This window comes from Gallinula chloropus (genome assembly GCF_964237585.1).
Source record: "Gallinula chloropus genome assembly, chromosome: 22".
Classification (NCBI taxonomy): domain Eukaryota; kingdom Metazoa; phylum Chordata; class Aves; order Gruiformes; family Rallidae; genus Gallinula; species Gallinula chloropus.
In genome coordinates, this window is record NC_140107.1 from 2,922,361 (window position 1) to 2,938,430 (window position 16,070).

General features: G+C 58.9%; 1 protein-coding gene across 4 annotated transcripts; it reads right to left on the reverse strand.

Annotated features, from left to right (window-relative positions):
- Positions 1 to 4,895: 4,895 nt before the first annotated feature.
- On the reverse strand, positions 4,896 to 15,990 carry TXLNA (taxilin alpha). Of its 4 annotated transcripts, none has more exons than XM_084274291.1 (12): positions 15,921 to 15,990; positions 13,754 to 13,981; positions 11,900 to 12,238; positions 10,688 to 10,779; positions 9,233 to 9,403; positions 8,181 to 8,375; positions 7,908 to 8,027; positions 7,544 to 7,618; positions 6,944 to 7,036; positions 6,501 to 6,596; positions 5,740 to 6,112; positions 4,896 to 5,420 (listed from the first exon to the last, which is right to left on the reverse strand). In XM_084274291.1, exons 2-11 carry the CDS (start codon positions 13,947 to 13,949, stop codon positions 5,762 to 5,764), a joined length of 1,728 nt encoding a protein of 575 aa, XP_084130417.1. In that variant the 5' UTR covers positions 13,950 to 13,981; positions 15,921 to 15,990; the 3' UTR covers positions 4,896 to 5,420; positions 5,740 to 5,761. The 4 variants fall into 4 exon arrangements, with proteins under 4 accessions (XP_084130417.1, XP_084130418.1, XP_084130419.1 ...); XM_084274292.1 differs by having other exon boundaries at positions 4,896 to 5,515; XM_084274293.1 differs by having other exon boundaries at positions 4,896 to 6,112; positions 13,829 to 13,981.
- Positions 15,991 to 16,070: the final 80 nt, after the last annotated feature.

Here is a 16,070-nt window from a genome sequence, read left to right on the forward strand (position 1 = left end):
CTGGAAGAACACCTCAGTCCCTCCTGGTTCCCTATTGCAGACTGTCCCCTGGCTCTCCCAATTTCCTAGAACAGCTTCCAAATGTGTTTAACTGACCCAGGTAAGAACATTTCTCAGTATGAATCAGTCTCTGAGTCTGTTTTACCTTAACGCCCTATTGGGCTTCCTCAGTGTCTAATGAAACAATTGTAATTAACCCTCCTGGGTGGCTTTTCTGCTTTCATTGCAATTGATAAATTGCAGAAGGATGTGCTGGCAGTTGGTTTTTCCCCCAAAACAGGGCAGCAGCAGCAGCTTTGGTGCTGGTGACGGTGCCTGACAGAGCGCGGGGGCTGAGGCGGCACCTGCAGCGTGAGGCCCAGCTGAGGGCACAGCTTCACTGCTGCCATGAGCCCCCTTCTGAAACTAGAAACACTGGCCAGCTGGCAGCTGTTACCCACCATCAGGGGAACATTGGCTCTCTTTGGCTTTTCCCTCCCAAGGCTTTTTGTTTCCATATAAACCCCAGCCCATTTGCTCTCGTTACCGTGGCCGGATCCGCGGTCTGGTTACTCTGGGTGCTTCTTGCGCCCTGGGCAACATCACATTTCGCCTTCCCTGGCTGTGTTTGCTCCCTCAGGGCTCTGCCAGGCTCTTGCTGTTGTCTGTGTGTGTCTGTGTGTGTCTGTGTGCACAGGGCACTGCTGCACTCCTCTGCAGCCAGGCAGAATCTGGAGCAGAGTCTGACTGGAGACCTGTGACCAGCCGTGTTCCCCAGGGCTGGGTGTTGGGTCCAGTCCTGTTTCATATCTTCATTGATGACCTTGATGAGGGAACAGCATCCACCCTCAGCAAGTACCAGATGATCCAGAGCTGGGAGGAGTGGCTGACACACAGGACACTGCGCTGCCATCCAGAGAGACCTGGACAGGCTGCAGAGCTGGGCAGGGAGAAACCAGATGGGGTTCAACAACAGCAAGTGGAGAGTCTAGCACCTGGGAAGGAATAACTGCTGGAATCAGGACAGGCTGGGGGTGACCTGCTGGAGAGGAGCTCTGTGGAGAAGGACCTGGGGGTGCTGGTGGGTGACAGGGTGGCCATGAGCCAGCAGTGTGCCCTGGGGCTGAGAGAGACAATGGGATCCTGGGGGGCATCAGGAGGAGTGTGGGCAGCAGGTCACAGGAGGGGATCCTCCCCCTCTGCTCTGCCCTGGTCAGGCCCCACCTGGAGTGTTGTGTCCAGTTCTGGGCTCCCTGGGATAAAACAGACAGGGATCTCCTGGAGAGAGTCCAGAGGAGGGACAGAGATGCTGAAGGGCCTGGAGCATCTCCCCTGTGAGGAAAGGCTGAGTGAGCTGGGGCTGTTCAGCCTGGAGAGAAGAAGACTAAGGGGGGACCTTATTAATGTTTATCAATATCTTAAGGATGGGATGCAGGGGGAAATGGGCAGCCCCTTTTCAGTGTCTGTGGGGACAGGACAAGGGGCAATGGCTGCAAGTTGGAGCACAGGGAGTTCCACACCAACATGGGGAAGAACTTTTCCCCAGTGAGGGTGAGGGAGCCCTGGGACAGGCTGCCCAGGGGGTGTGGAGTCTCCTTCTCTGGAGAGATTCCAGCCCCATCTGGACACCGACCTGTGTGCCCTGTCCTAGGGACCCTGCTTTGGCAGGGGGGTTGGACCCGATGGGCTCTGGAGGTCCCTTCCCACCCCTGTGACTGTGATTCCCCCGCTACCCCAGCCCGGGACGGGGCGGCCTCTCCGCCGCCGGCTGCGTTAACACCCCCGCGGCTGACTCTGTGTCCAGACAGCTCTGCTCGGGCAGACACGGGACCTCTTCCCCCCGCTCCCGTCTCTCCTGAGACAGGAGGAACCCGCCCTGTATCCTCCCCCTGCCCGAGCAGCAGCGAGCAGCGCCCAGCCCGCGCCTGTGCCACTCGGCGGTAAGATGGCCGCCGGAGGACTCCCAACCATAGAGACGAGAGCTCTGTTGTATTACGGCGGCAATATGGCCGCGGGAGAGCTTCCGGCCATAGAGACATCGTTTAGGTCCTAGAGTGTTGCGTGCCTGGAGGGCTGGTGATCACCGAGCCCGCGCGGGGCGGCTGGGTCCTGGCAGGGGTGGAGTGATCCCGGCTGGGTCCTGGCAGGGGTGGAGTGACCCCGGCTGGGTCCTGGCAGGGGTGTAGGGATCCCGGCTGGGTCCTGGCAGGGGTGGAGTGATCCCGGCTGGGCGGTCCCGAGCGTTCGCCTTCCCTGCCATGCCGGGACATTCCCGCAGGGAGCGCGCTGGCCGCGGGTCTTCCCCGGCCCCGCCGCTGCATTCGGCGGCACCGGGAGCGTCCTCCGGGTGTCCCTGGGCGGTGGCAGCGGTTCCCGTCCCTCGGCCCTTCCCGGGGGGAGCGGCCGGGCCCGCGGGTCCGTCTCACGCCCGGCGAGTCGGGGCTCCCGGGCCGGGGCCGGGCTGGTGCCGCTCACGGCGCCGCTGCCAGGGGCCCGAGGCCCCGTCCCCGTCCCGCCTCGCTCCCCGCCCCCAGGCCCCCAGGGAGGGCGGAGCCGGGGCTGGTGGGAACCCCCCCCCAGAGCAGCTCCCGAGCCCCGAGGGACCGGCGGCCGCGGCGGGGACCCGGGGGGGGTCGGGGAGGGGGGATTCCTACCAGGTTTTCCCGTTCCTGAAGAACGGGAAGAGAAACCGGGGGCTGGGAACGGGAGGTGGGGGAGGGGGGGGGTTCGCAGCGGGGCAGAGCCGCCCTCACCCACCCGGGGCTCCCCCCAGCTCCTTCCAGAGGCCGCCACGTCCCCGCGCTGGGGGAGGGACACACGGCAAAGCCCCCTCAGCTCAGGGGACGCAGCCCTGGGGATGGTCAAGGCCTGTCTGACCCTGCCTGCCACAGCCGGTCACGCCGGCTTGGTCTGAGCCCGCTGGAGGGACAGAGGCCGGGAGGATGCGCAGGACAGGAGGACACGAAGGGCAGGAGGACACACAGGACAGGAGGACAGGAAGGGCAGGAGGACACACAGGACAGGAGGACACGAAGGACAGGAGGACACACAGGACAGGAGGACACACAGGACAGAAGGACACGAAGGACAGGAGGACACACAGGACAGGAGGACACACAGGGCAGGAGGACAGGAAGGGCAGGAGGACACACAGGACAGGAGGACACGAAGGACAGGAGGACACACAGGACAGGAGGACACACAGGACAGAAGGACACGAAGGACAGGAGGACACACAGGACAGGAGGACACACAGGACAGGAGGACACACAGGACAGAAGGACACGAAGGACAGGAGGACACACAGGACAGGAGGACACACAGGACAGAAGGACACGAAGGACAGGAGGACACACAGGACAGGAGGACACACAGGGCAGGAGGACACACAGGGCAGGAGGACACACAGGACAGAAGGACACGAAGGACAGGAGGACACACAGGACAGGAGGACACACAGGGCAGGAGGACACACAGGACAGAAGGACACGAAGGACAGGAGGACACGAAGGGCAGGAGGACACACAGGGCAGGAGGACACGAAGGGCAGGAGGACACGAAGGGCAGGAGGACACACAGGAGGACACAAAGGACAGGAGGACACACAGGACAGGAGGACACAGGACAGGAGGGTATGAAGGACAGGAGGACACACAGGACAGGAGGACACACAGGACAGAAGGACACACAGGACAGGAGGGTATGAAGGACAGGAGGACACACAGGACAGGAGGACACACAGGACAGGAGGACACGAAGGGCAGGAGGACACGAAGGGCAGGAGGACACGAAGGACAGGAGGACACACAGGGCAGGAGGACACGAAGGGCAGGAGGACACACAGGACAGGAGGACACACAGGGCAGGAGGACACACAGGGCAGGAGGACACGAAGGACAGGAGGGTATGAAGGGCAGGAGGACACACAGGACAGGAGGACACGAAGGGCAGGAGGACACGAAGGGCAGGAGGACACACAGGACAGGAGGGTATGAAGGGCAGGAGGACACACAGGACAGGAGGACACGAAGGGCAGGAGGACACGAAGGGCAGGAGGACACACAGGACAGGAGGACACGAAGGACAGGAGGGTATGAAGGGCAGGAGGACACACAGGACAGGAGGACACACAGGACAGGACACACAGGACAGGAGGACACACAGGACAGGAGGACACGAAGGACAGGAGGACACACAGGACAGGAGGACACACAGGACAGGAGGACACGAAGGACAGGAGGGTATGAAGGACAGGAGGACAGAGGTGGGTCCTTCACAAGGGCACCGTACAACTGTGCAGTGAAGGTGCAAGAGCAGCTGCACTGCTGGAAGAGAAGCCAGAGCCGCCCCGCTGAGCACACCCACCGGCTCCAGGCAGGCATCAAGCAGTGCTGAGAGGCAAAGCTGTGGTAAGGAGGAGCTGCAGTGAGGTTCCCAAGCGAGCAGAGGTCTCCCTAAAGAGCAAGAGAGTCTTGAGAGGTGAAGGAGAAATGCCCCGAGCTCTGTGCTGCTCCACAACCCCTCCCAGCACAAGAGGGGTCTTAGGGCTGCAGGGCCCCTCCAGCTGCAGCAGCACTTGGGAGATGTTGTTCTGGGAAAGCAGAGGAGAGGAGGGAGTGCAGCAGCCCTGGCACGGCCAGACCAGAGGGCCTGCAGGAATCCCACACTGCACAAGGGCCCAGTCAGCAGCACAGTCCTGGTCCCAGGGATTTGGCTTGAGCTGGAAGCAGTGGAGCAGGCGCAGGGTTGATCCTCCCAGAGCCCCAGCTCTGTGGCTGCCTCCAAGGCCACCTGCTTGGCCTGGCTGGGTCAAGATGATGCAGAGACACCGGGGCAGAGGAGCTCAGGTGGAACCTCCCCATCCCTTCACACAAACTGCTCCCGGGTGCTTGTGCAAAACAGGTGGGAATGAGACCTTTGGGTTTAACTGTTTAATACACTTGTGCACGTGTGCGTATAGCAAAGAGGCAACTGTGAATCATAAGGCTACTGAGACATCAGCAGGGGCTGGGAAGAGCAAAGGCGCCGTCAGAGGCCTGGGTGAACCAGGCACCCCGTTTCTCCACTTCTTTCTGTGTCCATTGGGATACATGAAACCCACAGGGAGGAGAGGAGGAGGAGGAGGAGGAGGAGGGGAAACGGCCTCTTTCGCCCTCGTTTGCTCAGCTCACGCAGGAGAGCTGCCAGCCAGGGCACGAGGAAACAAGAGCGAGTCCAGGAGCTCCCTCCTGCCTGACACAGAGGGAGGGAAGGAGGGAGGGAGAATCCAGCACTGGGACAAACTCCAGTTCTCCCCTGCTCAGCTCCGTTTGCTTTTCGCTCAGTGCCAGTCGCTGTGGGGGTGGAGGCAGCGACGCATCCGGCTGTCCCAGGGCTGCGTGCCGCGGCGGAGCCAGGCGCCGGCTCTCCTGAGCTGTGCTAGATGTCAGGGGAGCTGCAGCCTGCCAAGGACAAGGTCTTTTAGTGAAAGGGATGAGCAGTCGAGTCTCCAGACATTAGTCAGGCACACGCAGGGAGCTGGGGCGCTCTGGCTGTCCTGTATATCCAGATATAAAGCGTACGTTGCCCTGCACATATTTTATATATTATATATATATATACACACACACACATATATATATATATATAATTTTTAAAGCCCTCCAAAGAGCCAAGCTAAGAGGTCTCAAAGCCCCAGGAGGGCCATCCTCTCGCGCCCATCCAAGGACCAGGAGAGGGGCAACAGGTCGAGCCTATGGAAACACTCCCATCACACCCTACCTCTGCCTACAGCACCGCGGGCTCAGTCGGTGCCCCGAGGACCTTCCTCAGTCCCACTCTGCCCCAAAGCTCCTATGCTCAGTTCTCCGGGGCTCTCCGCAGGCTCCGTGCTGTGGGTCAGCTTTCCTGAGTGGAGACAATCCTCAGCCAGGCGCTGGTCAGCTGGAGCCCCTCCAACCGACGCCTCGGAGCTGTCCCGGGCTGGATCCTTCAAAGGCTCCACCAGGTCGGTGTCTGCCCTGGGGGTGTGGGCACACAGGTCCTGCACCTTCTTGTTGAGGTCGTTGCGCTCCGTTTGCAGGGCTCGGCAGAGTTTCTCCAAGCGTTGGATTTTCACCTGCAGCCCCTCTAACTCTTTGTCCCGAAGGGTTTTCTGCAAGCAGAGAGGCAGTTCAGACTCTTTATGAGACAGGCAGAAAGGGAAAGAGAGGGGAAACCACAGGGAGAAATTCAAGGAAACAACACCTGTGAGCAAACATCTGGCAATCAAAGAACATGATGCTATTGGCGCTGCTGCTTCCTCCCTTTCCCACCCCCCCAAGAAGCCAAGCGCCGCTGAGACCGGCTTCTTCCAGCACCTCTGCACTAACCAACCACTTCTGCCACCCCAACCAGCAGATCCAGGGAAGGAAACAAAGCTAAAGGGAAGAACACAACCCCCAAACCCAGCGAAGACAGAAGCTGTCTTGCTATCCCTCAGCTCCAGCCCAACACCACGCTGCCCCAGCTGCAGCCACAGCGGGCGGCCGGAGCCTCCTCACCTCTTCAGCCATTTCCAGGAGCGCCTTGTTGCTGCTCTCCCAGCGGGAGCGGTACATGGTGGTCTCTTTCTCCAGCTTCTTGATCTTCTTAGTCATCTACAGGATTGCAGAGTGATAAAAAGGGAACAGATAAGCCACAGGCAGAGCGGTGCAGTGACACCTCACGTGTCCTCGAACAGGCACTCGCTTTCCCAGGGGAGACAGTGAGATTCTGCTCTCCTGGGAAGCTTCAGCTTCACTGAAGGGAAACAGTGACCAAGGAACAACAACCCAGGGCAGCGCTGCTCCTTGTGACACAGGGGGGACACTAAGGACAGCACTGTGAGCAGCCAGCTCGTGGCTGATTTGAATATGGAGCTGTGCCTTTTCCAGCTGGTGGAAGGAGGGAGATGGGCAGTGCTGGCAGCCCACACGCTCTGCCGGGCAGCAGAGGCGTTACCCACCTTCTCCATCTCCTGTTTAAATGTTGTGAACACCTCACTGCTCTTGGAAAGGGTGTTCTGGAATTCTTCAAACTTCTCTGTGTACAGAGCCAGCTGTGGAGAGAGAGAGAGAGGGTTACAGATCCTCACTGTGGCACCTCCAAGAGCCTTCCCTGAGTGATGTTGGCCAAGAACTGAGCTCGTTGTCTTGTGACTGGACTTTAGGACAAACAGAGCAGCGGTGTGGAGCTGCTCTGACGACATCAGGCACCACAGAACGCGGAGCTCTTTGTTTGGGAAACAACCCCAGAGGCAGATGTGTTCTGCAAACAGCTCCAGCCTGGGCAGGAGGCACTTGCTGGGTCTGACTGGGTGAGGTATGATCACACGACTGCTCCCAGCGCTGGAAAAGTGCTGGGAAAAAGCAAAGGCCCCTTTTCTCCCAGAAGGCAGGATTGCTGAAGGAAGTGGCAGCTCACACTGTGCTGGCACAGGCTCACCAACACCACACTCGGGAGCAGCTCTGCCCCAGTGTTTTCCAGGTTAAGCAATTCCAGGTTGTTCCTTGCTTATGGAGGAAGGAAAACAAAAAACCCCAAATAGCCACCCTGGGTAACTCACCTGCTGCTTGAGATGGGTCTCCTGCTGCTTCATCAGCTCACACATCCTCTGTGATTCCACAGCTTCCTTCAGCAGCTAAGGAAGAGCAAAGGCAGTTACCTGGTGCCACCAGGGAAGGTTCTTGGTGTGCCCCTGCACAGCTGGGGCTTGGCCTGGAGATGGGGAGAAAGATGGAGCAGAGCAGAGCTCCAGCCTTGCTCCTGAAGCTGTAGGGGGAACAGTCAGGCTCAGACATGCCGGAGGTGTGGAGCAGCCTGATCCGATTTGGGCTCAACTCAGGGACCTGACAGTAACAAGCTGCCACAGAGGGACAAGGCAAAAAGCAAAGCACTCAGAACCACCAGAGAGCTGCTGAAAGACTTACAAAGTCCTTCTCCCGCTGGTGTCTCTCCTCTGCCTCCTTCAGCATCTCCTGTGCCTGCTGGAGCTTGGCATCCACCAGCTGCTGCTGCAGGTCCTTGTGTTTGAACACCTTGTCGATGTGCTGCCGAGGGAAACGCCAACGTCACCCACACGCTCACCAGGCCCTTGCTGCCCAGGCAAATCCCAGAGGTCCCTTCTCCCCTCCACCAGCAGACATACCCTTGCCTGGGCAGAAGGAATGACCCTACACACTGGGTCTCCTGCCCTGACCCACCTCCTCCCGCAGCTCATACTGTTCGATGAGCTTCTTGAGCCGCTCCGCCAGCTCCATGTTCTCCTGGCGCAGCTTGGAGTTCCTCTCGTTGTGCTGCTCCATCTGGAGCTGGATGTCGTTGAGCGTCACCTGGAAGTGGGATGTCACCTCCTTCCGCTTCTCCTCTTCCTCCCGCGCACGCTGGACACCTTCCTCCTGCGTGAGGAGGGCAGGGACAGCAGGGACGTGTCAGCCGCTGCGCTGGGGCAGGGGGGTGAGCAAACTGCCCCCACCACGATGCTCAGAACCCAGCCAGCATCCCACTGTTTCTTCACAGAATCACAGAATCCCAGACTGGGCTGGGTTGGAAGGGACCCCAAGGGTCACAGAGCTCCAACCCCCTGCCACAGGCAGGGACACCAACCTCCAGGCCTGGAGCTACACAAGGTCGCCCAGGGCCCCAGCCAACCTGGCCCTGAACACCCCCAGGGATGGGGCACCCACCCCCTCTCTGGGCAGCCTGTTCCAGCCCCTCACCACTCTCTCTGGAAAGAAATTCCTCCATTATCTAATCTAAACCTTCCTTCCTTCAACTTCCCCCCAGTCTCTCCTCTCCCCCTTCCCTCCTCCAGCTTCACTCCATCCCCCTTGTCCTGCCATTATCCACCCTTTAACAAGCTGATTCCCCTCCTGTTCCTCTGCTCCCTTCAGGGACTGGAAGGCTGCAATGAGGTCCCCCCACAGCCTTCTCTTCTCCAGGCTGACCCAGCCCAGCTCCCTCAGCCTCTCTTCATAGTGGAGCTGCACCAGCCCTCTAATCATCTCCACGGCTCCTCTGAACCCTCTCCAACAGTTCCATCAGGAAGACTCCAGGCCTTTCCCCTCCCTTTCACCAGCAAATCCACCCCAAAATAACCCTCAGGCACAGCAGGTAACAATGGCTTAACAGCCAAATTCAAGCCCTGGGCAGCAGAAGGTGAGCAATCATCAGTGAAGGCAGGTTTGCCACAACAGCTTCCAGCCCCACAGCTCAGGGTGAAACAGCTCCTGAACAGCTCCCAGGAGTCACTTGCCTTGAGGGTGCGGTTGTGTCTCTGGAGCTCGCGGCACAGGCTCTCCAGCTTGCTGCGGGCCAGGATGGCCTTGCTGTGCTCACTCTGCAGATGGTCCTTCTCCTGCACCAGCTGAGTCTGCTTCTTCTGCAAGATCTTCATCTGCTTCTGGGAGTTCCGGTGCTCTTCCAGCTGGGATGAGGGAGCAAAGGGCACAGGCAGCAAGGCAGACTGGGGCAACGGGACAGAATCGTGGAATCCCAGACTGGTTTGGGCTGGAAGGGACCTCAAAGATCATCCAGTCCCACCCACTGCCATGGGCAGGGACACCTCTCACCAGACCAGGCTGCTCAAGGCCCCGTCCAACCCAGCCTGGAACACCTCCAGGGAGGGGGCAGCCACCACCCACCCCCCTGGGCACCCTGTGCCAGGGCCTCACCACCCTCAGAGTGAAGAATTTCTTCCCAACATCCAGTGTAGATCTCCCCTCTTCCAATTTATTCTCATCCTCCTCATCCTGTCACTCCAGGCCCTTCTAACAAGTCCCTCCCCAGCTTTCCTGTAGCCCCTTCAGTGACTGGAAGGTGCTGTAAGACCTCCCCAGAGCCTTCTCTTCTCCAGGATGTGCCCAGTGATGCTCTCTGTGCTCTGCAAAGAGGGTAAGTGCTTTGCAACACCAAAAAAGCCACTTGTGAGCAGAGCGGGGATGACACAGAGCCCCAGGAGCCCCGAACAGGACCCTTCTCCTTCCTGAATTTCTGTCCTGCTGCAATCTGAAAGACACTTTCATCCAGCACCTCCCCACACGTGTTGCTCAAAGGGAGCAGAGCTCTGGCTCCAGGGAAAACCCCAGTGCATCCACCTGAGATGCACAGAGACAGCCCCACACCTCTCATCAGCACCAGATCCACACACAGAACTAGACCCGTGCCTAGAACCAGGTCCAGTTAAACGTGGCATCAGGCTGAGCCTGTGCATGTAGCAGCAGGGGGGCTCTGCCAAACACACCTCTCTTGCTCAGAAACCCTCAACAAACGTTATGGACTGAGCAGCAGGGTCAGAGGTGGATCTACTGCGGCCGCCGGGCCCGCAGCTCGCAGCACAGCCCCCTCTGCAGGCAGATCGGGACACGCAGGCTCAACACAACGGGCCTGGCCTCTCCCGGGACTGGATGAGGCTTCCAGGTTTAGAGGAGCAAAAGGATCTGAAGCCCCTTGCACAGAGAGTTGGTAAAACTAACCCCTGTCCAGGCTCAGGCTTCTGCAAACCACAGCGCCTGTCTGGACCAAGCAACATCCGTCCTCTGATGTGTGGGTCTCCAGCACTGTGGAGATTCCAGAACATCCCTGTGAAGCCACATGTGTGTTCCTGGGCTGTCCCTCTTAATATATCGTGTTCTGCCTCCTTGGGCAGCTCCCACACTGGCTGCTGGGGTGTCCTGCCCCCAGCCCCAGCAGTGGAGAAGGACACACTCACCAGCTCAGCGTATTTCTTGCACAAAGCCGCCAGTTTCTCCTCTGGTGTGCTCAGGGTGTTCAGAGTCTGCATCAGCAAAGTGATTTCTTTGCCTGGAAAGAGACAGAGAATTAAAAATAAATAAATGCACTGAAATCACTGGGAGTTCTGGCTTATAAGGGCAAAGACCAGAGCTCATGGCCATGCCTGGGTTAGAGACATCATCTCCACCCCAGGGGCTATTGGATGCTCCCTCAGTAAGTGTGCAGATGACACTAAACTAGGAGGAAGTGTTGATCTGCCTGAGGGTAGGGAGGCTTTTCAGAGGGATCTGGACAGACTGGACCCATGGGCTGAGACCAACGGGATGAAGTTTAACAAGGCCAAGTGCAGAGTGCTGCACATGGGACAGAACAACCCCCTGCAGCGCTACAGGCTGGGGGAGACTGGCTGGAGAGCTGTGAGAAGGACCTGGGGGTGTTGGGTGGCTGCAGGCTGAACATGAGCCAGCAGTGTGCCCAGGAAAGCCAATGGCATCCTGGCTTGTGTCAGAAATAGTGTGGCCAGTAGGTCTGGGGAGTGGATTGTGCCCCTGGACTGGGCACTGGTGAGGCTGCACCTCGAGTGCTGGGTCCAGTTCTGTGCTTCTCACCATCAGAAGGACATTGAGGTCCTGAAGCGAGTGCAGAGAAGGGCAACCAGGCTGGGGAAGGGGCTGGAGGGCAAATCCTATGATGAGTGGCTGAGGGAGCTGGGGGTGTTGAGCCTGGAGAAGAGGAGGCTGAGGGGAGACCTTCTCACCACCTACAACTACCTGAAGGGAGGGTGCAGAGAGGTGGGCGATGGTCTCTTCAGCCAGGGGACAGGAGATGGGACAAGGGGCAGTGGGCTCAAGCTGTGCCAGGGCAGATTGGATATCAGAAAAAAGTTTTTTACTGAAAGAGTTGTCAGGGCTGGAACAGGCTGCCCAAGGAGGGGCTGAGTCACCTTCCCTGGGTGTGTTCAAAAAAAAGGGTAGATGAGGTGCTCAGGGATCTGTTTTAGCTTAGGATGGGAATGGTTGGACTCGATGATCTTCAAAGGTCTCTTCCAACCTTGTGACTCTGGGATTCCCAACCTCTGGTGCTCCTCACACCCTCAAGGTGCTCGTTTCACAATCAGCACGACGTGCAATCAGAGCGGGTACCCGAGGTCTGAGGCTGGCCAGGCAGCCAGAGCAGGGGATCCTCTCACCTAGGCCCTTGGCTTTCTTCTTCTCCTGAGCTTTCTTCTGATCCCGCTCCCCACACTCCTCGCTGGGCCGGAACTCTTCGGTCCCCTTGGTGCTGTCCTTCTCCCCGTTCACCTCGGGGCCGCCCGTCTCCTGGTCCCCGTTCCTGGGGGATTCGCTGCGACACTTCTCAGCTTCCTCCTGCTCGGGGGGCTCGCTCTGCCCCCCGTCCTCCCCCGGCCCCTCCTGGCTGGCATCCACGCAGTACGTGCTCAGGATGTCCTCCAGCTGCCTGCTGAGCTCCTCCGAGACGTCCCGCTCCGCAGGCCGGGGGGACTTGGTATCCTCCTGTGCCAGAGGAGCTGTGGGAGATGGGAAGACAGAAGTGTTAGGGAGGGGATTGTCCCTCTCTGCTCTGCCCTCCTGAGGCCCCAGCTGGAGTCCTGTGGCCAGAGCTGGGGCCCCAGGACAAGGAAGATGTGGGACTGGTGGAGAGGGGTCAGAGGAGCCACGGAGATGATCAGAGGGCTGGAACAGCTCCCCTACGGAGAGAGGCTGAGGGAGCTGGGCTGGGTCAGCCTGGAGAAGAGAAGGCTGTGGGGGGACCTCATTGCAGCCTTCCAGTGCCTGAAGGGAGCAGAGGAACAGGAGGGGAATCAGCTTGTTAAAGGGTGGATAATGGCAGGACAAGGGGGATGGAGTGAAGCTGAAGGAGGGAAGGGTTAAATTGGATATTAGGGGGAAGTTCTTTGCAGAGAGAGTGTTGAGGGGCTGGAACAGGCTGCCCAGAGAGGGGGTGGGTGCCCCATCCCTGGGGGTGTTCAAGGCCAGGTTGGCTGGGGCCCTGGGCAACCTTGTGTAGCTCCAGGCCTGGAGGTTGGTGGCCCTGCCTGTGGCAGGGGGGTTGGAGCTCTGTGATCCTTGGGGTCCCTTCCAACCCAGACCTGTCTGTGATTCTGTGATGATTCTATGACTTCCCTCACACCCTTCATTCTCTGGTCTCTGTAAACACCTGGCAAAGGGAAGGTTTCCTGAGCACCCCACTGCACCAGGGCTGGTTAAACATCCAGCAACATAAGCTGCTTTGTTCCAGCTGCATCTCCAGCCAGCTGCCCCAGCAATGGAGGTGCACTCCTGGCAGCATCTTTTGATCCCCAGAGCACTGCCAAGCCCCTGACATCTGTCAAGAGCAAAAATCCATCCCCGCTCCCCCCCATCCTTTAGCACAAGCAGATCCTTCCTGAGCATTCCCCAAACACCATCCCCAGAGCCAGGCTCTTTTACATGACAATAGACTTCTAAACCTGGATCAGCCTCTCCAACAAGTGCAGCAATATCCTACCATCTCTGATCAAACCCATCTCATCCCTAGGAGTGGACACCTGGGGAAAGAGCCAGCAGCACACCCTTTGCTTCCAAAGTTTCTCCAAATCCAAGACTTCCAGCAGTTGGTTACTAAATTAACTCTACTTGGGGTGTGTGCATCCCATGTTTACCAGGCATTGGGATACAGGGCAGGGTTAATTTTAACCTACTTGATTAGACACGGTGTCCATCCTAATTGTTTTATGATGTGCCAGTAGTGGGACAGGTTGCTCAACGCTGCCCCAAGCAAAGAGGTGTCTGATGTTTGCTGAACAGGACTCTAAATGTCTAAACACTGATAAACAGCCCATGATTTTCAGGTGAGAATCAGCTCCCTGCTTTGGTCACTACTTCAGAAGAGTAAGCACAAAGACATAGGAAGGAACCAGGATTCCCTGCCCCAGGAATCACAAGTGAAAAGAGCTGGATAGAGCAGCCCACTCCTACAAGGACACCACCAGCCTGGCTTTTCCCAGCTTCCAAACCCACCTTTCCAGGCCCCAAAAACCCACCCTCACATGTTTCCTGTGCCTGGCTGCTCAGGCAGACAGCACTGCCACCAGCCCCAGGCCCTGGGGGCTCCCCACCTTCCAGGGGTGCTGCAGCCTCCGACGAGTCACCTTCCTCCAGCGCCAGACCGCTGCTCATTTTGGCAGAGGCAGCAGGCCGTGGGGCTGCTTTGGTTTCCCCTCCTTGGTTCTTCATCATGAGCTTTGTCCACACTCAGTCCCAACCAAGCCCTACAGAAAGAGAAAGAGCAACTACACTTCATTTTGAGAAGTAACAGTCTGGAGGGGGTTAGAAGTTGATGACCTCGACTAGGAAGGAATTTGTTCTCGGCCCAGGCTCTGTGCTGAGGAAAGCAGCATTTTGTCCTTGATTTGCCCCTTATCACAAAGTTCTCAGATTCACAGAACTGGAGAGGTTAGAAAGGACCTTCAGAGCCCATGGGGTCCAACCCCCTGCCAAAGCAGGGTCCCTAGGACAGGGCACACAGGTCGGTGTCCAGAGGGGGCTGGAATCTCTCCAGAGGAGACTCCACACCCCCTGGGCAGCCTGTCCCAGGGCTCCCTCACCCTCACCTTACCAGATCAACTCCACTTCCAGCTGAGGTGTTCTGGAGCAGTGCAGGGTCTCTCAACTCACAGTCAGTGTGCAGTTCTCCTAATCCACTGGGCACAGCCTTCTCAGCCCCAATTATCCTTCTCCCTCTCCTCCACTGTGTTTTAACCTTAGATTTGCATCCGGAGGAGTGTGGCCAGCAGGTCACAGGAGGGGATCCTCCCCCTCTACTCTACCCTGGTCAGGCCACACCTGGAGTATTGTGTCCAGTTCTGGGCTCCTTGGTTTAAAAAGGACAGGGATCTCCTGGAGAGAGTCCAAAGAAGGGCCACAAAGATGATTAGGGGCCTGGAACATCTCCCCTGTGAGGATAGGCTGAGTAAGTTGGGACTCTTCAGCCTTGAGAAGACTAAGGGGGGACCTAATTAAAGTTTATAATTATCTTAAGCAGGGGATGCAGGGGGAATCAGCCAGCCCCTTTTCAGTGGTCTGTGGGGACAGAACAAGGGGCAATGGCTGCAAGTTGGAGCACAGGGAGTTCCACACCAACATGTGGAAGAACTTTTTCACAGTGAGGGAGCCCTGGGACAGGCTGCCCAGGGAGGTGGTGAAGTCTCCGTCTCTGGAGATATTCAAGACCCGTCTAGACGCCTGTCTGAGTGATATGTCCTAGGGAGCTCCTTTGGCAGGGGGGTTGGACACCCGATGATCTCTTGAGGTCCCTTCCAACCCCTACAACTCTATGATTTCAAACCTCAGAGCAGTCTGCGTGTGCTGACAGAGAAACCTCCCAATCTCTGCAGCTGGGCACCCAGAGACCAGAACCTCAACCACAGAAAGGTCTAAACCTGCCTAAAAGCCACGTACCTGGCTGAGGAAAGCCTGCAGCTCCCCAGTGCTCAGCACTGAAGGCATAACTGGCACTGCCATGCACCAACACTAAGAGACAGAGCCCAAACCCCAGCTCCTCTCTCCTCACCCTCTCTCCCTCCGCAGGGTATGTTTGTCCTCACCCTCTGCTCCAGCTAATCCCAGCGAGGAGGCAGCGGATGCCTCTAGGCTAGAGGGGAGGGAACGTTCCAGGAGAAGCTGGGAACAGCAGCTCCGTGGTGTTTCAAGGCTGTTACAGCGAGACCTTGACTTTTCCCTGAGAGAACAGCCCGGGATGGAGCGTATGCGAAGGAAAACGGCAGGGGAAAACCCGCAGCAGCCCAGCCCGGTGCGGGCCGCAGGGCCTCCCACGCAGGCCGGGCAGCGCGGCCTCGCACACCCGCAGCCCCGGGCGCTCTTTTTCCCCTCCGCGGCTGTAAGGGAGCAGCTCCCGTGCGCGCCCCGAGGCTCGGGGAGGCAATAAGGGGCCCCGCGGCACCCCCAGGGCCGCCTGAGCCCCACCACGCTGCCCTCCTGCCTTCCGGACCGGGCCCATCGCGGCCCGGGCAGCCCCTGCAACCCCCCCGGCTCCCGTTAATACCCGTGTCCGGTCCCCAGGCCGTGCCCCGGGCCAGCCCTGAGCCGTTAGTGCCCAGGGGCGGTCCCGCCCCCGGCAGAGCCCCGGCCCGTCGCCCCTCACCCCCCCTCCCGCCCCGGTCCAGCACCGCAGTGACGTCATGCACGCACCCCCGTGGCGTCAGCTCCAGCGGTGTGACGTGGGTCTCCCCCCCTCTCTCCTTCAGCCAATCAGCGCGCGGGACCCGGCGGCACCCCGGTACCTGGGAGGGAAGGGAAGGGAGAGGGCAGGGAGGTGGGAGCGGCCCCCGCCCCGTGCGG

Excerpts from the sequence above, each read along its gene's own strand:
- TXLNA (XM_084274291.1), bottom strand. The coding sequence starts at position 13,949 with ATGATGAAGAACCAAGGAGGGGAAACCAAAGCAGCCCCACGGCCTGCT. Across the intron at positions 10,780-11,899 it reads GAAGAAAGCCAAGGGCCTAG|GCAAAGAAATCACTTTGCTG; the intron begins GTGAGAGGATCC and ends GTCTCTTTCCAG. Across the intron at positions 7,619-7,907 it reads ACCAGCGGGAGAAGGACTTT|CTGCTGAAGGAAGCTGTGGA; the intron begins GTAAGTCTTTCA and ends GCTCTTCCTTAG.